Source organism: Neopelma chrysocephalum, unplaced genomic scaffold, assembly GCF_003984885.1.
Source record: "Neopelma chrysocephalum unplaced genomic scaffold, ASM398488v2 Primary Assembly neopelma1_176, whole genome shotgun sequence".
NCBI classification, from domain to species: domain Eukaryota; kingdom Metazoa; phylum Chordata; class Aves; order Passeriformes; family Pipridae; genus Neopelma; species Neopelma chrysocephalum.
Genome location: NW_020897838.1, coordinates 93,846 through 116,257, shown reverse-complemented (window position 1 = coordinate 116,257; position 22,412 = coordinate 93,846). Strand labels below are relative to the sequence as shown.

Here is a 22,412-nt window from a genome sequence, read left to right as displayed (position 1 = left end):
TGGTGCAATCAAGAACTTTCAGAAGAAACAAAACAAAGTCCCAATTCCCCAGGTGGGAGGGAGAAACCTGCAGCAACCTGGGGCAGGGGGGGAAGGAGGGGGGAAGGCAGGACTGTCCTGGCAGCTCAAGATCTCTTTTCAAACCTCTGACAGAGGGGGACAAAGGTGGTGGCACGATTGGACTTGTCCAGAGGGATTCACTGAGGGCAGCCACGTGTTGTACAACAAGGGGGTCACTCACTTTGCCTGAGGGGTGGCAGCAGCAAAGTGGCATCACCCTGGGGGTCCTTGGTCCAGAGCAGCTCTGCCAGTTGTCAGATTTTGAAAAGTTTATTCTCTCTAACTTTTGAATACTTCAGTCTCCTGGGAAGACAAATGGATTTCTTATTCTTGGAGCAGACTAACACAACGTGATGGACAGAATATATAAAATGTCCAAAATATATATAAAATAAAAGCACAGGTATTTCCTGGACAGAATTAACACCGGAATTGGTATTTTCCTCTTCAAGGAAATAGATTTAAAAATTTACTTATTTAAAAAAAAACACACTAAAACCCCAAACAAAACCACACATAAATTTTAAATATTCCAGGTAGCATTGTTCTTCCATCTGACCTAGAAGTTTTACAAAACATTGAGTCCTGTGAATTCTTCCAGTAAGGAGGAATCTCTGTTGCAGTGAGGATTTTTTGATGCAGTCCTCTTTATATATGCGGTGACTTTTATGATCCTGACTTTTAAACCAATATTCTCTGCAAAAAGGTGTCTTGAGCATCTTGTTACAAGATTCACCTTCTCAGTGCTTACCTAAATTTCTTCTGCTTCCTTGATCCATCCTCCCTCTCTTCTCTCCACGCTCGGGAGAACAAAGCATGGCCAGATGGAGCTGCTGTGCACGTTTGCTGATACATATTTTGCATTTGCTCTTGGAGGGCAGTTTGTATCCTGGTCTCAATGTGGAATGAAGCCTGACTGTATTATTTTTAACCTCCAAGCTGCCTGCTCTGGGCTCAGCTCAGCAGCAGTGTGGGTGTTTGCTCAGTGGTGTTTTGGAGGTGCAGGAACACTGTTGGTCTGTGGTCACCAGTCCATGGTCACTGGGTGGCACAGGCTGTGCTCCCTGAGCAGGGTGAGGTGCAGCCAGAAAATTCAGGCTCACGATTGTGCACAGTGAAGCAGAATGACTGGAACCATCTGCTTGCTCTGCAGAGCATTAAATTGTGTTCTGCTCACCAGCACACCAGGCTGGTGGGAGTGTTTCTCTCAAACACTGCTTTCCACTGGGTGTCCTGGGAATGGCTGTGTCCCTGGGAAATGTAAGACTTGGACAACTTTGGACAGGATCAAGTGGAAAGCAAAACAAAGTGGGGTGATGGACAGAGTGCTCAAAGCACAACAGAGTCTCTTAGTTCAGGCAGAATTTAAAAAAGCTGCTTGGAAAGGTCTTGAATTCCTTAATGTCACCTGTCCAAAAACCACCACACAAGACTGAACAAGTCCACAGACAAATATAAAAGGTTTTTGAGAGGAGAAGGAGGGTGAGAGCCCTTCAGCCAGTGTGACTGTGAACCCTCAGTGGTGCCAGCCGGGCCTGTTCCCCTGAGTGACTTTGAGTCTCAGTGTTCAGACCATCAAACGTCTGGCACTGATTCTCCCCCGATTTTTCCACAGTTGGTGTTGGAAGCTCTGTGCGCTGCTGAGAGCTGGTCAGGAATTCCAAGGGGCAGCTGTAAGGCGGGCAGGGATTGGGCTGTGTGGGCTTGGGAAGTGGCTCCCACATGGAACTCTGAAAAGAGATGTTTGATGAGGCCACTGCTGGCACAGGGCAATCAGGGTTTAATGAAGGGCTGCACACCCAGGTGTTGTGTTTGTCTCAGGACACCCGAACTGCAGAGAAACCAGCGCTCCCAGAGCTGTTTGGATCTTGTCAGGTGAGGAAAACAAGCAAACACATAAAAGCTAAAAAAGCCAAGGTGACCTCTCCTCTGCTCTGCACAGACTCTGATCTTGGTGCAATATTGCTGGCAGAAAATGGACAATAGACTGAGTCAGTCCCCACCTCCCCCCATCAAAACTGCCTTTAAAGTAATTATTTTTAATTTAATTTTCTGAAACGACATTCGGAAAATACAGAACTGTGTTTTACTTCAGTCATGGGAACAGATCTTTTTAAGTAAAAGGCTGGAATCCTACACAAGTGCTTGACCCTGGGAGCAAACTGCTTAGAAATGAATGAAATCATCAAGTCCTTAAAAGCCAATAACGAGTTCTCTGGGCAGGCATTTCACTGCTAAAGCAGTCCTGAAGCAACTAATGAGCCACTTTGTTTGCTGCCTCTGTTGACTTTAGGAGTGATCCAAGGTGAAAAAACGACCAGAAAACCTCAGTATATTTTGGGTTACAGCGTGTGTGAAGGGCGAACCCAAGGGGACTGTTTTTACAGTGTTATTAGTTGCCAGGTGAGAGCTCTGTATCCCCAATGTCTCAATATGTGGAAACTAATTCTTGGTTCAATTCAGGAGCTGTGGGAGCAGCAGGGGTTGGTCCCTCTGTGCTCTGCCACCTCCCCAGCACACAGTGATGGAGTTCCTTCAATCACTGATCCCTCTGCTGGGCAGAGGCAAGGCAGTAAAATCAGGTCTTAAAATAAGTAAAGACACCCAACACTTCTATGAAAAGAGGTTTAATCCAGGGTGGTTTCTAAATATTAACCATGTACTAGTTTCCAGATGTGACATGCAGTACATTTTGTTTTAATTAAAAAAAAAGAGAAATACAAAATGAGTATAAAAAGGAGCCCAGGTCCCCTGATGTCACAGTGTGTGCCAGTAAAATATGACAACAAGAGAAAGAAACACAGGATTTCATACAGGAAAAGGTCCAGAGAGGTCTTTCTTATAAAAGTAGAGGTGATTTGTCACATTTAGAATTAACCACTTGTTTTGCTTTTATTCTCAGTGGTCAGGAAACAGGAGATGGAGGAGCTGCCTGAGGACAACTCCAATTTGAGCAGCACCTTCCCAAGGCCCTGCTCCCTGTGAGGTCCCGTGTGCTGCTGGCAGCAGCCAGCTGCTGCCAGGGAACTGCAATCCAAGGGGTGATTTTATTCCAGAGGAAATCTGCTGTCATTGTTTTATCCCTGTTTTTCATTTACTCTGTTAGTACCATCTGCTCTCATTTTAGTTTTTGTAAAGGCCACCTGTTCTGGTACTATATTAATTTTTTAAAAATATATCCAGATTTCTTTGGCACAGAGCTGCCTGCTGCCATCTGTAAGGAGCATGCCATGCTCTTCCCAAGCAGCATGTGTTTGTAGGTGGATGCAAACATTTCAAGGTAAGCTGTGCTACTTGTGAAAATACCTTGTACATTCAGAAGGCTTTTTCCCTGGAATACAGCACCACAATAAATCCTGGCCTTCCAGGGGAAAAAGCCCAATCCAACCCCCCCCTTCCCACTGAGGAAAGGGGTCTGGGAAAATGAACTCATTGCAGACTTTCTGTAGTTTGGGGCTTGGTTTCTTTGCCTTCTCCCAGAGGGGAGGATGCCCTGCCCTCCTGGGGCTCAGGTATCCCAAGTGTGGCAGAACCAGTTCCCTGTTTTGCAAAGCCATGGCCCAAGTGCAGTGCTGGTCTCAGGGGAGCAGCAGTGCCCCCAGCACAGAGCAGAGCAGGCAGTGGTGTCCTGTGGTGTCCTGTGGTATCCTGTGCACAGACACCTGCAGGCTCCACAGGGCAGATCCCAGTGGGTTGGCAAGGCTGCCTTCCCTGGCTGTGCAAACACAGCCAGCAGGAAAGGGGCTGGGAAGAGCCTGGCTCCCCTGTCCTGCCTCCTATGGTTGGTGAAATGGCAGCAGATGGGATGTGACTCCATCCAAGCAGCTTAAAAAGAGTGATTCTGAATGTTTGATGAGCCAGCTGCCTGCAGCAGTCAGACTCTGAGGTTTGCTCCTGCTGCAGATTTCCAGTTGTCACTTCTGGTCACAGAGGCAGCAGATATAAATGTACTGAAACCAACAGTTAACTGTAATCCAGGCCTTCAGTGCTTCCCAGTGGAATACTCAGAGTTCAGGGAAAGAAATACTGATAGTTAAAAAGAAAAATACAAATAGAGGCATTCAAACCTCTCTTCTTTGGCACTCAAAAAGTACAAAAGCTGTAAGTGTTAAAGATTTGGAAGTAAGAAAGCAGGTTAAAAGCTCTGATTACACGTTTAAAATGCTGCTCCCGTTTACTCAGGACATTGTAGGGCTGAGGAAGGAGGGGCAAAGGAGAATTGAGCTGTGTTTGGACACACTCCTCTGTGAAAGGCTGAGCTACTGCAGAATCTCTACTTCTGACAGAGCCTCTAATGGCTTTGGGAATAGTCTCCTTTTCCACATCACTGCCCTGTCCATGCCTTGGTGATTCCATGAACAGTGAGGTGGAAAGAGGATCCGGAGGCTGCAGTAAGGGAGATATTTCATTGGCAGTGCATTCAGCAGAGGAAAGTGCTGGATCATCTTCCCTTCACGCTTGGTTGGTGTTTGGTTCTTCAGTCTGAGTCAGAGTCAGAGTTCTCATCTGGGGGGTAAAACAAGGAACAAGAGTGAGATGAGAGCTGGAACCCCCCACCTGCTGCAGCTCTGGCTGGGAGAGACACAGAGCAGTGTCTCTGCTGCTCCTGGCAGGAGCTGCTCCAGCGTGTGGGGCAGGGCTGGGGGAGTGACATCCCTGTGACATTCCTGCTGACAGGATGGAACACTGAGGGGTGCTTCAAAGGAGCTGGGAGACACTGCTGAGGGGCACTGGAGCCCCCAGTGCAGGGGCTGGCTCGGAGGAGGGGGTGGCAGGGATGCTGCTGTTGGTGTGACACTGTTGGTGTGACACAGGAGGAGCCTGTGCTGCTGTTGGTGTGACACTGTTGGTGTGACACTGTTGGTGTGACACAGGAGGAGCCTGTGCTGCCCCTCCCGGCCTCCAGAGCCCTGTGTGGGTCCTGCTCTGCCAGCAAAGCCTGAGAGCAGCAGCTCTGGGATGGTGGGATCCCAACAGGCCTGCAGAGCTCCATCCTGCTGGCCTCAGCCCCAGCTTGGAGCTGGGGGAACAGTCAGGGCAGAGCCCTCCTGGCACAGCCAAACCATCCCCCCAAAGCTGCCTGGCTGCACTGCTCTGGGTTTATGTGGGTTTATGTATTTCTGCCTCCATCTCCAGGGAAATTAGATCTAATCTGTACCCTAATTTTGTGCCCTTGTCACTTGATCACCTTCTGAGGTCAGTTCAGTTCTTAGTCTTAACAGTCTATTTCCTGTGATCTGTTCCATTAATTCTTCTTTTTTTGTCTCTCTTTTTGGCCTAAAGCTTGCAAAACATTTAACAGTCTACTAAAATCCCTAGAAAAGACTGTTAGTGCTGCTGTACACCTTCTAGGATTCTATACACATCTTGGGGGTTTGTTTTTGAGGAGGTTTGTGGGTTTTGGTTTTGTGTGGGTTGTTTTTTTGGGTTTGGGGATTTATTTTCTTTTTTTTTTTTAAAGCATGGAAGAGTCTTTTTCCTCTGTGTCAGTGGAATGAGCAGTGTCACAGGAACATGATGCTCAGTTTGGGCTCCTGGGTACTGTAAAACTGCTACCTCTGCCCTGACTTGACCTGAATTGGATTTGAACACCCAACAGTGGGTCCCTCTTTTTATCTTTGTCTAAGTGGATCTGTCTGAAGTAGACAGAGAAAACAAATTCATAATAATCTTGTTGATTTTATGCTGTCTGGCCCTGGGATTTCAAGGCCATTTGCCCACAGATGGTCAAAGCTGGTCATAACAGACAATCATGATAAGGAGATGATAAAGGGAAGAGCACTATTGGACATAAAAGACTGCGGACAAATGGATGTTAATTATTAAGTTACCAAGGAAAAAAGGCAGATGTTTGCTTGTTTTTACAGTGAGACATTTTGATAGGAGAAGAAAGTCTGTGCTGCTGATAATTTCTATAACTGGATTTAGGGCCTTTCAAATTTAGATGTCGTGAAACTCCGAGAAACTTCACATCCCTGGCTTGCTCCTTATCTTTGTAAGTCCCTGGAATTCCAGTTGTTGTATTCAAGGACTGAGCAGCTTCATAACTGAGCACAGTTGTGGCATACAAAACCAAGGCAGCCAGGAATAGAAACTGAGTGCTCTTGCTCCCCTCCAAAGGTGAAATGGAGAAGAAAATCTCACGTTACCTGCTCGTGTGACAAACCAGGGAATTTTACCCACCTTCTGACTTGTGCCCCTCGGGGGCATCGGAGCTGCCCTGCTTCAGGAAGCTGACCAGGTCATTGAAGGTGATGTAGAAATCAATGGCAAACACGATGGTGGCCACAAACCCAAACACCTACAAGGGCAAAAGAACACTCTCTTTAACAACAGGCCACATCCATCAATGACACACCAAAATGAGCTGAACCAACACAAGAAAAACTCAAAGCTTGAGCTTGCTGGCTTTGGCCTGTGCCTTTCCAAGGAGACAGGGAAGGGAAATGGCTTGTGACCCATTGGCCTCAACTAAATTACAGCTAATCTGGGAGCCTGAGAAGTCATCAGATGTGTCCTTAGCCCTTCCCCAGGCCCCTCTGGGCATGTTCTGAGCATCAGCTCTGCTGGGAGTTACGGGAGAACAAAACCTGCACCTCCACCATCCCAGAGCATCTCTTTGCCACCAAGAAATCACCTTGATTTCTCTGGAAGTAATTTCTTACTGGTTTGCAAGGAGACCTGTCTATTGCTGAGTGAACTAGACTGAGATTAAAATGATTCTGGAGTTCCCCCTTCAGTGCCAGAGCAGCAGCAGTGCCAAGAACAGGCTGGGTCTCACTCTGGGGTAAATGCACTTGTACTTCTCCACCTCTAAACTGAGGGACAAAGATTAAAACAAGGTCTGTGTTCGAACTGTGTGTGACTGGGGATGGTTTGGTGAGGGCTCCTGGTCAGCACTACTGGGTATTGTTCTTCCCTATCTTTAAAAATTATGATGCAGATTTTATTTATGTTGCATCCATTATTGATGCCTAGAGTCAGGTTGCAGATGCAGAGGCTGGATTGTATTTCTGAACACAAAATGCTGATGGCAAAGGCTCTCTCCTGAGCAGCCCTTGTACTGGAGGGTAAAATGACACTGCTCTTGTTTCAACTCATCCCAAGTAAAATTGAGAGGTAGAGGCAGGAGGTTGAAATGACTTAATTTATACTGGCCTTAGCAGTTACAGGTTTGATTCCTTTTTTTAATCATTAATATTATTCCCTCCATTCAAGGATCTTGATACTTTTTGCAGGAACAGAGTTTCTCTTCCCTGTGCATCTGGGGAAATTAAAAAGCAGAACAGGTGCCTTCCCTAAGGAGCACAGTTAACACTGAGCAGCACTGTCAGAATGAAAAAACTATTGATTCAAAACATATTTTCCCGAATAACTGACCATTTCCTCTTTGCTTTGGGCAAAGGAATTCTCAGTTAATTGCAGAAACTTCTGTTACTTGCAATGGGGTCAAAATTGAACTGTTTCTGAACTATATCTACAGGCAGTTCACCAAAATACTTGAGTGGAAAGCTCATGTCTACTCACCCCTGCTGCTTTAGATGCTCCATCACTGTACTTGGAGACAGCAGCAATGGAAATGGCAAAGTAAATAATGGCAGCAGTGACACAGCGCAAGAAATCCTGTGAAAGAAGCAGTGGTGCATTCCCAGGTTAGTCATGGGGCTCCAGCATGCAAACCCCTCTGCAAATGCTTTGGGAAATGACCTCTCAGACCCTCTGTTCCTGCAGCAGTGACCACCCTGTGTGAGCACAGCCCTGTGCTGCAGGAACTGCTCCTCTGGGGGATGTTCTAAGGAAGGGATGATTGGAATACTGGAATGAGCTTCTGCTCTTGGAGCTGCTGTGTAACTCCTGCTTTTAACTTGTGTGGGGCAGACCCCTCAGGCTGGGAAGGGCTGTCCTGTGGCATTTGCCTGGAGCACAGCAAAGGAAGAATCACCTGAAATGCCTGAAAGTCTCATCCCTAAGCAGAACTCCTGTGGTACCAGGGGCTCAGGAGGAGGGTACAGCTCCTGTGGGAACAGGTGGGTGCTTGTCCCTACATGGATATAGGGCTATATGATGATCTCTGGCTGTAGGCACTCCTCAGTCAGGAACTAACCACTTTGTTTATTGAAATGGTTTACACTCAGTTGTTGTTGTGACTCCAGCAGCCTGCCCAAGTGCCTGTTGTGATCACTGGAGTAGGTGCTGCTGTGGCTCTGCAGGGCAGGGCCATCCCTGTGACACCAGCAGGGATGTCTCTGAAGTGGGTGTCAAATAGAGCTGTGATTCCCAGGGATGTGTAAATCGTGGGAGCTGCACTTGAGCTCTGTTCACAATTAGCTCTTCTGCCCTTTCAGAACAGATGGATGATGTCTCAAAACACAAATCCTACAAGCAACTTGACTCTTCTGAAGTCAGGACAGGGTCAATTATCTACATTCTGTGCCTGCCACAATAAACACACAAGTGCCTTTTTTGTCTTAGTTCTGGAATCAGATGGGTGTAGAAAATGAGAAAATGATGGAACTGAGATTACCAAGTGAAAACTGTGCAGTCAAAGCCACCGATGCCTCTTTACCCACCAGGGCCTCGCTCACGTCGCTTTTATGCACTGAGAGCTCCAGTTCAGATCTCACTGTGATGAACTGTTGCTGGTACCAAGAGAGACTCCAGACTGGTTAGATTGGCCGGGTTTTTGGCAGTATTTGTACTGCTAGAGAGCTGCTCCCTGTGCAGTGTCTGAGGCAGCAGGGACATCCAGTGGCCAGGGATGGCTGCAGCCCCAGCACTGGGCTCCTGTGTGGGCAGGAACGGGCAGGAGCTGCAGGGCTCCCCCTTTCCAGAAGCAGCTGTGTTTATGGTATGACTCTGCCCCTCTGCAGCACTTGCTGAGAATTTAAAACCATCCCAGTAAAGTCTGTCCCTCACTAACAGCACAGCTGTGTCCCTGCTGGGGAGGGTGGCAATGGGGAGGAGCCCCCAGCAGTGGTCAGACTGGCTTAGGCTGATGCTGCCTCTGAAGATCCAGCCCTAAGCCACGTGCCTGGAATCAGGCATAAATTCTGTGCTTTGATAAAGCCAAGCTTTGTGTCAGCACCAAAGCAGGCTACAGTGTATAGTACAGCACGGTTCAAAGAGTGCTGGGGCACCTGCTGTACCAGAGGCAACTCAGACAAGGTTCTAATAAGGGGGTGAACTTGTTAACAGTGACCCTAAACTCCTGTGCAGTCCCTTCTCCTCCTGCAACCCTGCCCAGCTCAGTCTGGGGGTTTGTGCTGCACATTCCACTTACCGTCAAAGGCCAGTAGAGTCCTTTAAACTTCTCATTAAGCTTGGAGGCGTAGGCATAAAAAAGAAACAGTGCCAGCAGAAACTCTAGGAGCGGTGCCATCATGAAAGAAGCTGCTAGAGATGCAATATAGCAGATAAAGATGATAAATGACAGCACCTGGAGTAAAGGGAAAACTCGTCGTTATTGGCCTGGAATCGCAGAGCCGTGGGTGGCTCAGCAGCTCGGGAGGGTTGTTTTCCCTCTGTGTTTCTGTCAGTGCTGCTGGTGAAGGCATTGCTTTGCTTCTTACTGTTTTGTTGTTTTTTTTTTTTTTTATATTGGGCCAAATGAATTTTCTTGTTCAGCATGGAATAAATCTCAGGTAATGGTGTTTATTTCCAGGCGTGTGAAATGGGTTTTCCGGGTGGATCTGCACCTCTCTGAGTCAGTGATTTGCTCTGGATTGTAAACAGTTCTGACAACATAATTCTGAAAAGAGAGTGGGACTCTGCCAAGCAAGCAGAGCTTTAAGCTTTCAGCTATGACAGGTCTCATTTCAAACCCAAATCATTGCTCAGACAGCCCAAAGTAACTCAGCATTTATAATCTCCTTAGAGTGGAAAGAAAAAAGTCTGCTGATGATGGATAGAAAAGAGCCAAGAATTAATTGTTCTGTGGTGTCTGGAAGTTCTCTGGTTCTAGTTTTCCAGTGTAGAAAGCTGTTTTAGATAGTATTAGAATAGATAACTCAAGTAAATTTATCTCCATGATGTTTCCTAACTCTATGAAATAATAAAAATGGCATTTGTTTTCCCATTCAACTAAAATACCTTTGGAATACAGTTTATGGTTCAAGATAGAAAGTGTTGCAATGGGAAAATGGCTAAAGAAAATGATTTTTTAACTAAACCAGGTAGTACCAGGGCTGTCCTACACTTCTGGACTTTGAGCTGCTGTTGGTGAAGGTGGGAAGGGAGGGAACCAGGGAGAAACTTCAGAACATCTCAAAGGATGTACTGGGAGTTGGTCACCTGCAGGAAGAGGCTCCAGCCCTGCTGTTTTACTGCCTTGCAGGGAAACTGGTTGCTGTTGTCATCAAATCAGCTTAAAGTAACAAAGACAGGATCCTGAATTACACATTTTGTGTGTTATGTGCCAGTTTGCACCTGGGCTGCTTTTTCCTGGTGGAGACAAATCCCTGCCTTCCCAGCACTCGGAGATGCTTTGGGTGCTGTCTGAGCATCCCAACACAAGGATTTTTTGAACTTCTAAATTCTAAATTGTGACACTGACATTACCACTTATACAAGACTGAAAATAAATGTATTATTTTCTCCCAGATGGCACATCTGAAGGCAGGTGTGGCTTCCTGCAAAGCCAATCAATGTATTTGCCTCGTTAAATTTCAGCTATGGATTTCTTTGCTTGTGTTCACCTGGACCTCAGAAAAAAATCATTATTATACTTGACTGATAAGACTCCTATAAATAATTATTAATTAATAATTACTCCTAGGAGAGGTCAATCAACACTCAAATACATGTACCAAAAGAGCCTGTTTAAGTTTAGGGGGCAACTAAGCAGTTCAATCCCACTGAAATAATTTTTTAATGTAACTAATTAAGAAGTCTTTATTCTAAGCCTGTTTTTTGGGGAAAGCAGTCAGTTCTTGACCAGGCTGCTGAGAGCTGGAGAATATTGTTTTGATCCATTAGGAGTGGGTGGTGAAGTTAGAGAGGATGTGCCATTTTTAGTAAGAGACTATATTTATCTTAAACTGCCTATGCATTGTTCTTGCCTCACTAAGAGGCTGATCTGGTGCAGTATAGGCCTCTTACCTCTTCATATTTACCCTATTTGTTGCTGTTTATCCTATTATTTTTTGGTTATTGCTTACACAGCCTCTTGGCAGGTTTTTCTAGTTTTCCCACAGCAGAGGGAACTCACTCACTGCATCTCATCCTCAGTTGGTATTTTCTGTCAGTGAGTGGAGAGTGGTGAGTGGGCTTTGAAGAGAAGTGGATATAACAGAGCTTGAAAACTGCTAAGAGGAGAGAGGATTTCTTCCTCCTTCCTATCACACCTGCTCTCTTCCCCCCCCCCCCAAGAACAAAGACTGGACTTTCTTTGTGAATCTGCTTCACTTGCATTTGTGGAACATAATTTAGGCGTGGTTTAATGTTTTCTTGGATTAAAAAGAAATCACCATGTATACAGGACATTTTTTTCTTGTTCTGGTGTTGAAAAAATCTCTCCCTTTTGTGGCTGAAGGGAAGTGTGTGATGGGGAGGAACAGCAGCAGGGAGGAGATGTTCAGGATAGGTCCCACCTACCAAAGTCCTTTCAATGGCAGAACCTTAGACCTGAACTAAACCTGGTAATCTCTTATGAAAGGATTAAATGCAGTGTTAAATAATCCATCACACTGCAGCAGTGTGAGGAGGTAGAGAGGCAAATCTGAGATATGTAAGTTGATGGTGCATAGTTGAGATCCCTTTGATCTCCATTCTGTTTGATACAGTAAGTCCTGTGCTCTGCCTGCCTTTGTACAGAGAAAAGAGTTTTCCTGTCAGAAAGTGGGGAGGTGAAAGGCAGAGCCTTTGAGCTCTTTTATTATCAGCTTTATGGGAATTTGTGCAAGTCAAGGTTCCCACTGTCTCCCCCTCACCCGGACGTGGGTTGTTACAGGAGCCCAAGTCCTGCTGTAACACAGCTCAGGGTGCAAACAGAAGCTTCTTTTGTGGCAAGAAAAAGCCAAGGAGCTCCTGCTCCAGTGTGCTGTGTGCCAGTGGGATTCCTGCCTCTGTGCCAGGTAAGCTGCTGGAGACAGAAAGATCAGTCATTTCAACTTTTTGATTTGGTCTGATCCAGAGAAGCTGGGGAAATATTGTTCATTTTAAAATCTGGTTACCAGGCAGTTACTTGTTCAAACAAACCCCTCCATCACTGGTAGGCCACAGCAGTGTCCTGCTGCCTGTTCCTCAGCCCTGAAGGACAGTTTCTGTATTCCCACCATGCCCTGAGAGGGGGATGTCCAGCCTGTCTTGTTCTCCCCTCCTGACTCCCCTTCCCGTTCTGCAGGGGAAGTGCACGTCAAGGCACAGTAAAAAAAGGCACCCTGGATTCACAAGAAGTCCCCTGATTGCAACAGATTATTGATTATATTAGTAAAGGGGAAAGACTCTGACCTGAAGTGTGATAACTGCTCTCCAGTTAAGCATCAGTCCTCGTTTTGGGGGCACTCAGAGACTGAAGAGGCCCAAGGAGGATTTTATGTGAAAAACCCATCTATGAAATAGTGGACCAGATTTTGAGGATGAAGGTTTGAAGGATGGTGTTTTTAGATGCTACAGTCTTCCTTGGGGGAAGGGTAGAAAGTGCAGGAAGGGGAGAGAGGCAAAGAAAGAGCAAGAGAAACAAAGGGAAGGAGGTGCCCAAGGGCTCTGCCAGGTGATGGCTACGGGGATGGTTCTTTTTTGTCTCTCTTTGCAGCCCTGACATGGATTTCAGTGCCAAACCTACTCAGTAGCTTGGGGACAGCCCTATGTAATATAAAAGCCCACAAATTGCAGGTTTTTGATGGTTTCTCATTTCTCTTTGTGTAGAGCTCATTTGCCCTTCTGACATGTCAGTGCATGGACTCCTGGAGCAATACTGGCTATCATCTACTACTGTCTTGTCTGGATTATAAATCTGAGTAGTTGTCTTGTTACCTTAATTGCACTGCCATTAATTCAAACATTTGATGTTACCTTAAAAGTTGGAAATTTAAAAAATATACCTCTCCTCCCACAATACACACACTGAAGTGCCAGTGTGCATCCAGAAATAATGACACCTACCTACTTACTGTTCCAGACTTCAAGTCTCTGAGACAAACATCTGTCAAGGTGAAAGTTGCTTTAAAACTCAAAAGCAACCTTCAGAATACAACCTGACCCCTCTGAAGACTGTAAAATGTTCCGCTGCAGATCACACTTGTTCTGCACCTCTTTTCCTGCAGCTGTGTGTTTAAGGGTGATTTCAGAGAAAGGTCAAGCCAAGGGACCTTGTTGTTTTTCTAATACTCTGTGTCTATGCTAAAAAACAGGCAGCTAAGAGAGGAAGTTTGTGTGGCTCAATGCAGTTGCAAGTTCATTTCTAGCACTTTCAGAAAGCACTGCAGCTTCTGGGAGAAATTAAAAGTAATAGTGTTTTATGAGTTCTATCCATTTGTATTTACACAGGGTGTTTTTCTTCCCCCCACTGGGGTTACATCCTCGGCACTGACAGCAGCTCAGAGGCTGAGTTGTTCCCGTGCTGCTGCTGAGAGGTTGGTGTGACTGTTGCCAGCTTTACTGTGGAGGAATATCTGGATGCAGAAAGCTCTAAATGCAGCAAAGACCAGGACAGGATCCTTTCATAGCTTGGCAATGGCAGAAGTAAAAAAAATCCTGGCAAAAAGAAGCCTGACTTTTCATTGAGCACTTTTTATGTACATTCCCACAAAATAAAAAAGAGAACTATTACATAGTACTTTTTTAAAGGAACTTCTTTGGCATTGTGTTTCAGAAAGTAATTTTGTCCCATGTAATTATTACTTAATGTTGTGTTGCTGAGCTTCTTAAACTGGCCAGGCATTACAAAGTTATACTTTATTGTATAATCAGCTTGCAATTTAAGGTCTAAAAAATGAGTTACACTGGTTAGAGAGCAGAGTGTCCCTTAAGGGAGGGGGCACTGCTGGAGTCTGAGGTCATGGCAGCTCAGAAGGTGTTTGTCTCCTCTGTGCAGGGAACAGCCCCAGTGCCTCCCATGGGGACAGGCATGATGTTGAACCACTGCAGGCTGCTCCTCATCTCCCCTCCACAGAAAAGAACAGGTTTGCTCAAAGTTCTAAAAGTGGCTAGTGGTGATATCTTCTGGACAAGAGTGTATTTAGTTATTATTTTTTGGCAGAGGGACAAAGTACATCACTTGGTGAGCTCTGCTATTCAGTTATTTCTCCACTGTACTCGTGCAGGTGAAGTTCCTGGTCCCCAGAATTATCTGCAGGGGTGGCCTTCTGCCTACAGACCCTGAAAAAGGTGCAGGAGTCTTCTTCCAAGGAGACTTTACACCAAGCACTGGAAGTTCCAGTTATGAAGGTCAGTTCAGAGAAGACTGAAAAGACAGAAGAAAGACAGGAAAAGAGAGAAACAGGCACAATGATTTCTACATCCTTTATGTCACCACAAAGGTGGCACACCTTTACATATCCATACTGCATTTTGATAGAAAAATAAAGTGTAGTGCCACTGCATACTGGCTTGAGGAGACTAAGGAGGTGCCAATTTAGTCACCAGGACAAACACAAAAGCCAGACTGAAGCAGCAGGGGTGAGCAGCAGAATGCACATATGGGGATCTTGCCTGGACAAGCTCTGGTGGCAGGTATGAGAGTGGCTGTTAAATGGTTCCAACATAGAACAGAGGGAACTGAAAACTGCATCTCTTGAAGGGCAGAAAAGAGCATGGATAAGATGCTGACCTTCGAGCAGCTTGAGTATTTAGCAAAAATGAGTAGCTCAAGAAGAGTGTTAAAATATATGGAAGAAATAATGGCATGGGGGAGAACAGAAAGAAAAAAATTATCTTGGGAGATGAAGAATGGTGATTAGAAAGTGGAGGAGCAAGGCAGTGAGAATAAACAGGATCAGGAAAGAGCAAAGCTTATTCATGTACTTGATGTTGCTGCTTCTTTCTGGCTCTGTAGGTATCCCAGATGGAATAAAAAATTAATAAGGCAGGTTAACAGGGGGTGGACTGGATGTTCCCCAGAGGTCCCTTCCAACCCCACCCATTGTGAGATTCTGTGGAGATCAAAAGAAAAAGGAGCAGGTATGGGGGGGGAGGATTACTTCCTTATCTGAATAAAATTTGAGGTTATAGTTACACTTCTAGCAGTCATCAGCTCCATCTCCAGCCTGACTTGTTCTGGGGAAGCACCAGGATGCCCATGCCTGACAGCCTACATAGCAGTTTACAGACCAATGTGAAAATTACACCTGAACATGGTAAAGATCCATCCTCCATGTGGAAATGTGTGGAAATGTTATTTAAAAAGTGGCTGTAGCAGTTTCCTGCCATCTGAACAAAGCAGTGCTGGCGGGCAGTGTGGAGCTCCCAGTGCACTGCCAGGCCCTGCAGCCTCCAGCACTGCAAGGGAAGGGAATGTGGCACTTGTCTCAATCTGCAGAGTCTGGGGCAGCCAGTGACAGCTGAACTGGTCACCTGCCAGCCCCTTCTGCTGGTGAAAGCAAGGCTTTTCACTGGCTCCCCCAGCGAGCATGGCCAGCGTGGTGCTGGGGCCACGGGTGCGCTGAGCCCTGTGATCACTGCCACAGCCCACAGAGGAGAACTGAAACCCTCTGCTCAGCCAGGGCTTGCCCAGAGTCACTGCAGGGCTTTGGTGGCAACGCACTGGGCAGGTTCTGGTGCTTTTTGAAAGCTGCAAACCTGACCTGGCATTTCCTGCAGTGGAGCAGCAGCTCCCATCGATCCGCCCGCAGCAGAGCTGCTGCCTGCACAGCTGGAAAGCCAAGAAATAAAGTGCATTTCTGGGGAACTGCCCAGCTGCTGAATAATAATGTGACATTTGGTAACAGTAATGAGGACCCCACTTTGTTTCTGAACAAAAGACACTATACATCCCATGAATATTATTTACATAGGTCTTTGCAGAACCCCACCCCGCATCAGCACTGTGTCAAAGAGGGAAAATGAAACATTCAAGACCTGAAATACAAAGCTAAAGATGAAACACAGATTTAAACTGTGAGAGATTGAACTTGGACTCGTCTTCAATTATTTGGCACTGCACTTCTCTAATTGTATACAGACTGCATTTATTCTGGGGCCTGTGCTGTCCTCAAGGGTTTCTTCTGGCAAGGCTGAGACAACTGGAGAGAAACTACTGCTGCCTCCCCTCTGCCAGGAAACCACGTCCTAAGCACATGGGCTGGCCTGCAAGAGGACACAGAGATTTCAGCAGATGGGCTTTCAGAGCTGCTTTCAGCCAGCCAAACCCTTGGGAAGCCCTGAGTGGCCTTACAGAGGATAAATCCCTGTTTTGTCAAGACAGAGCAGTTTTTATTACTCCAAGGAGACATAATCAGCACTTCTCTATGACAACAAAAGGGTGAGTCTGATCCCATGACCAAAACAGTATTCCTCAAATATGTCATCATTCAGAGATGCTAAAAGGCAGTCTGTCTGAAAGCCATCCTTAACTGGCTGTAAGCTTGTAAAGGAAATTCCAGTATAGGTTATAGTATGTAACAAAAATATGTGCCAAGGGAGCCAAGTTAGTTGGGTTTTGGTATCTTCTAAATGTATGTTTTTGTAAACTATGCCGTATGAGTGATGGGGTACCTGGAATTTTTTTAGTGGAGCTGATACAGCTCAGGGCCTGCTGCTGCTCAGCCCAAGCTTTCCCCACCACAGAAGCCATCCTCACCTCCTGAATGAAAGCCTTTTCCTCTCAAAGCCAGCCTCACATCTCCCTGTGCTCTCTGCCACAGGGCAGTGCCTGCAGCCTCACACTCTTAGGGCTGGTCCCCCCCAGCCGGCCATGGACAGTTCTGCCTCTTCCTTCCCTTTCTCTTGCTTGAATTTCCTTGTTTCCTTCCCTGAGCTCACACAGTGAATACCCAGAGTCACCCTGCACATGTAAACAGCACTCCACAGACTTGACTACTCTTTTGGGCTGCCCAAGCTCTAGGTAAAATTATACAAAACTTAGTGTTTAAATTTATCATTATTTCTGACAAAAATTATGTCGAAGGTCTGATTTCAATCAACTAGCTTTCTACTCAAAAGTTAAATTTTATTGTGAAATACCCACTTCCCTTGGGGTAAGTGATGTCTTTCCCTACCATGTGGGTACTGTTTCAGCTGCCAGGCTTTAAGTCTTTACAAGTAAAATTCCAGAAAGTGTCACACTGAAACCCAAAGGCCTATAATTACCACCAGCCCTGACCTCAGAACTTGTACCTAAAGGAAAACCCTGGTGTATTTCTGGGGGAGCACTGTTTCCATTGCCAAGCCATGCTTGTTTCTAATGATCATTATTTGCTCATTATTTGGCTCTTTCCCAGTAAGGATCACGCAATCATTAAGGCTGGAAAAGACCTCCAAGACCGTGGAGTCCCCTCTGTGCCTCATCCTCACCTTGTCCCCAGCCCAGAGCACTCAGTGCCAAGCCCAGGCCTTCCTGGGACACCTCCAGGGCTGGGCACTCCAAACCTCCCTGGGCAGCCCCTGCCAAGGCCTGACCACCCTTTCCAGCAAGAAATTCCTCCTGATGTCCAATCTGTCACCAGCACCCCCAGGGCCTTTCCCGCTGGACACTTCCCAGCCATCAGGCTCCACAGCAGTGAGCAAGCGCATCCCTCCGTGAGCCAGGGACAGACACAGCTCTGGAGGGCTCGGCACAAAAGTTGAGTATCCTGATGCCCTACATAATGGCACATGTCACACACTAATGGGTAAGGCCTTTCCTGACACTCCGAACAGGCTCTCTGGTAACCCGTGTGTCCCCCGGCACCAGGAGATAACACACCTGGGGCTGCAGCGGTCACTGGAGTCACACTGCAAACAGGCTAAAACGAAATCAAAGCCCTTTGTCACCGAAAACGGGTTCCTGATAAAGGAACACACTTGAAGCACTGGAAGCTTAACGTGACAAGACTTTTGGGTTCTTTAACTCAATCAATTACGCTTTCAGCCCTGCAGTTCCCCCACCCCGGTAAGGTAGTGCTCTCGTTTCCCTCGAGGTTCTTGTCCCTCCTTTTCCCCCCGGGTTGTTTTCCCCCCGTTTCCCCCTCGGTTGTTCTCCCCTGGTTCTCCTCGGTTGTTTTCCCCTCGGTTGTTTCCCCCCCGGTTCGTGTCCCCCCGTTTCCCCCCGGCTGTTTTCCCCTTGGTTCTTGTCCCCCCGATTCCCCCCCGTTGTTTCCCCCTCGGTTCCTGTCCCCTGGTTTCCCCCCGCTCGCAGCGGGCCCCGCGGAGGGTCCGTCCATCCGCCCCGCTCCGTCCGCGCCGCCCCGTCGGCGGGACCCGGTGCTTTCAGGGGTCTCTCCCCGCGATCCCCCTCGCCCCCGGCCTTACCGACTCTGCGAGGAGCAGCTGCCCTTTGCGGGAGCCCAGGAACTCCCGCGGCGGCAGCAGCGAGCGCAGCCCGGGCTGCGCGGCCCCCGCGGGCTCGGGCTCCTCCATGGCTGGGCTGGGCTGGGCTGGGCTGGGCTGGGGCTCAGCTGGGCTGGGCTCGAGGTGGGGGCTTGGCCGGGACTTTTTTTCCCCCCCCCCCCCTTTTTTTTTTTTTCTGAAGGAGGGAAGCGGAAATCGTGACACTGCGGAAACGTGAAAAAGTTTCAGCATCCCCAAATGTGGGGGGCGGCCCCGGCGCCCGCCCCCGGCCCCGCAGGCACCGCCCGGCCGGTCCCGAGACACTGATCGTACCGATGTGATTCAATCTGCTCTCTCCGCTCCAGCGCTGTCCTGCCAGGGAGCTGTGAGGCTCTTTTCCATCCCATTCTGAACAGATAAATCACAGAATCACGGAGCCGTTCGGGTTGGAAGGGGCTGCTGGAAGCCATCGAGTCCAACCCCACGGTAAAGCCTGGAATTCCAAGGATCGAAATGCCTCGGCCAACGCTCTAACAAGCATTCCCATGGCACCAGCCAGCCAGCGGCCACGAGAATGAGCTAGGGAATGAGGCAACACAAGGGTGGAAAAAATTCCATTCTAAGGACGTTTACTGGTACATGACACCTCTAAGTACACTTAGTAAATAAATAGTATTAAATAAATAATATTAAATAATGCACTTAAGCCCATTTATATTTTCTTTTTATTACAGAAAGAAGACAACCATGAAGTTCATTTTCATACGGGTAAAAATGTAATTAAGTTTAGAAAAACAGGACCATTTTCTGTGAAGCTTTAACTGCACCGCTGAAAATACATTTGGAAATGTCTGAAAACTGTATAAACGATACTTGCAAAAACATACATCAGTGCACAGGAAATTCCAAGGTAAACACATGAAAATACAAATTCTTTAAAAGAGAGTGGTGAAACAATCATCAATGGAGAAATCCTTTTACTAACACGGCAATCTTATCTGGCAGGAGCATTCCTTCCTCTTGGTCTAGCAAGGCTAATCTTCTTGCAAAGAAGAACCGTGTCGACAACGCAGAGAACAAGCAATATAAGACCCAACACCTACAAAAATAACCATAATGTTAGTTCCCCCTAACAGTCCCTATCTTTTGCTGTACAGACTCAGCCACTGTTCCTCAAAGCAGCAGTAAACACATCTTCCTAATTTGGTTCTGCCTTTGAAACACGTGTGTGATTTGGGAGAGCTGATAAATTAAATAACACCCATATTTACATCCCATCAGCCTCTCACAGAGCCGTCTACACCCTGCTGTGTTTGATGTTTGTGTGAAGCCTTGGAGTTGGTGTGGTGCTCTCCTTGAAAGCTAAGCTAATGCTGCATTATGCCAGACAATGCTTTTATCCTAAATGAAAGGCCTCATGTCCCTGTAAGGATGGCTTAATTACTGGAACTGTCCCAGAGAGAAGTCAGGGAGAAAAGTCAAAATTTATAGAAACAAGCCTAGCAAGAAAAAAAAGGTACTGCTCCCCTCTGAAGCTTTGAATGGGAAACATATCCCAAATTGAAGAAAATGTACAGAAGTACTTAAAAAAATAGACAACCTCAGGCAGGCAAGTGGAAAAATGTGTTTGCAGAATGGCCTTGCTGAGTTAATTTGCTCAGCTCCCACCCTTCAGCCTCATCCCACATGCACACCAGGGTTTTTTATGCAAGCACTGAATTATCTGATCAGAGGGAATAATGCTAAGGAGAGCCCAGCTCAAGGCAGTTTGTGCCCCAGGAGTACAGACTGTGGGGCAATTCTGTTTCTCCCAGAATTGAAGATGTCATGTGCTCTGCCCAAACTTGTTTTCCCAGCTACCTGCTTAGTCTGCTGCTCCCACCTTTAATTTCTATTAACTTCCCAACCAAGAATATAAATTCTATTCTAGCACAGCTAGTCACTTGACCAGAAAGTCTCCTTTTTGCTTAGGATGTTGTTGCCAGTGAAGACATCAGCTTCCCATCTTACCGTCTCCTAATCAGATTTTGAAAAATCCCTGTGGCGGGTTTTAGGTTTCTTTTGGTTGCTTTTCACATTTCAGCTCCTCTTGTACTTCTGGAGACTTTAAAAAAGACTTTCCCTCCTTCTTGTTTGTTAATTACATTAGTTTCCATTTGAATTAAAAATACCAGTTGCTTAAATTATTAAACTGGTTTGATTTTAAGAACACAAAAGTCTTACAATCATAGTATGAGCAAAACCCCTTTTCAACTGACGTAATTCCTCAGTCTGTGTCAGCAAAAGTAATGTACACGTCAGGAGGGAGGTACCAGCATGTCTGCTAAAAAGTTTCAACTCTTTCAATTAGTTAGGCATTTCTTCCTAAACAGTGTAACCAAACTGGATAGTCCTAAAAGAGCTATGGATTCTCTCACCTCGGACTTCAACCTGTGGAAGTAAATCCAAGTTACGCAAATTAGGTAAACTCGAGGAGTTTTCAGTGTTGGTACTTCTCTGTAGTAACTCCTAAGTCTTGTAATATTTTTTAAATTACCAGTGATTTTAGGATTATTCTTAGTAAGATACACTAAATGTGTATTCACTTTTGTTTGTGATTGCTGAGTGTGTTCTTCCAAGACAGTTGTTTTCGTGGTCCCACCATGATGTAACTGTACCAAGAGGTTCAAATCACGTGCACTTTAAGAACTGAAATTCATTAACAATGTTCCTACTTACTCCTCCAGCCAATGTCCCCTTGTTGCTCTTGACTATCACTGCAAACAAGCACACAACGAGGAGGAACAACGCTGCAATCACCGAGTTCAAAATATCCTGAAACAGCCAGTGGAAGCAAAATATTTATTCTGAACACACCTGGAGAAGAACGTGGATAGCTCCCAACACCGTAAGGGTCTTTAAAAACGGCTGGTTTGCTATGGAAATAAGTTACAGCAATATCCGAGCGAGATCGACACTGACACCCAGTGGTTTGGTGGTAAAAGGAGCGTTTAGGATAAAACTTCCTCATTTTCCCTTTTTCTTTTTTTTTTTTTTTGCAGTCAAATTTATGCAACTTGGCTACACTTGTCAGACTGCAGGACATAGATGTGCAAAAGGGAGGTAAGAGAACTCGGTAATATTTGAGTGAAAGTGTATGTCTAATTTGTGATGTGCAGGATGCAGAGCACAGGGTTACACAGGGAAGGATCAACGCCCGTTAGGGAGGGGCTGTCACCAGATCTACCCAGCTATCCAGGAACTGAGGGAACAGAACACTCTGGGAGGAAAACCTGCTTCAGCATCCATGGAACACCAGGCTTGCTTTAACTGGATAGAAACAGTCACTGAGCTGACTGACAGTGACCCTTCTGACAGGTGATCCCTTCAGATCCAGGCCAGCCAGTGCTCACAGCCAGGGCACCAGCACCCACAGCACATCAGTGCTCACATCGTGCACATCAGCACCCACAGCCAGGGCACAGCAGTGCTCACATCCTGCACATCAGCACCCACAGCCAGGGCACAGCAGTGCTCACATCCTGCACATCAGCACCCACAGCCAGGGCACTGGTACTCACAGCACATGGGTACTCACAGCCTGCTCACCGGCACTCACAGCCAGGGCACATCTCACAGCTGGGGCACACAGGTACCCTCAGCCGGGGCCCCTCGGTACTCACAGCCAGCGGCCAGAACAGCCACCGCATCTTTGCGTCGAGCTTTAGCATGTAGAGCAGGAGGAACAGGAGGGTGATGCCCATCTCCAGCCCGGCCAGCGCCGCGTAGGCCTCGTGGGCATTCGAGGCCAGGAAGCAGAGGAAGGTGGCCACCGCCAGGAGCTGCGGGACGGGAGGGGACGGCGGTCAGCGCTGTGCCGGGCCGGGACCCCGCGGCCCCTCAGCGACCCCGGCCCCTCCCGGCCGTACCGAGGGCACCCCCCGGGATCCCGGCCCCTCCCGGCCGTACCG

General features: G+C 46.9%; 2 protein-coding genes across 2 annotated transcripts in view; both read right to left on the bottom strand.

The window, feature by feature from the left end:
- Positions 1 to 2,671: 2,671 nt before the first annotated feature.
- On the bottom strand, positions 2,672 to 18,552 carry CMTM3 (CKLF like MARVEL transmembrane domain containing 3). Its single transcript, XM_027701978.1, has 5 exons — positions 18,445 to 18,552; positions 9,341 to 9,496; positions 7,588 to 7,683; positions 6,244 to 6,361; positions 2,672 to 4,566 (listed from the first exon to the last, which is right to left on the bottom strand). The coding sequence occupies exons 1-5, from the start codon at positions 18,550 to 18,552 to the stop codon at positions 4,538 to 4,540; spliced, it is 507 nt and encodes a 168-aa protein (XP_027557779.1). The 3' UTR covers positions 2,672 to 4,537.
- A 617-nt stretch (positions 18,553 to 19,169) lies between these two features.
- Positions 19,170 to 22,412, bottom strand: part of LOC113976627 (chemokine-like factor) — a 3,426-nt gene continuing 183 nt past the window's right edge. The window contains exons 2-4 of the mRNA XM_027701970.1: positions 22,125 to 22,283; positions 21,181 to 21,276; positions 19,170 to 19,561 (exon numbers count right to left, since the gene is read on the bottom strand). Of these exons, the coding sequence (XP_027557771.1) occupies positions 19,457 to 19,561; positions 21,181 to 21,276; positions 22,125 to 22,283 (360 nt within the window). The 3' untranslated portion in view covers positions 19,170 to 19,456. The remainder of the gene's footprint in view (positions 19,562 to 21,180; positions 21,277 to 22,124; positions 22,284 to 22,412) is intronic.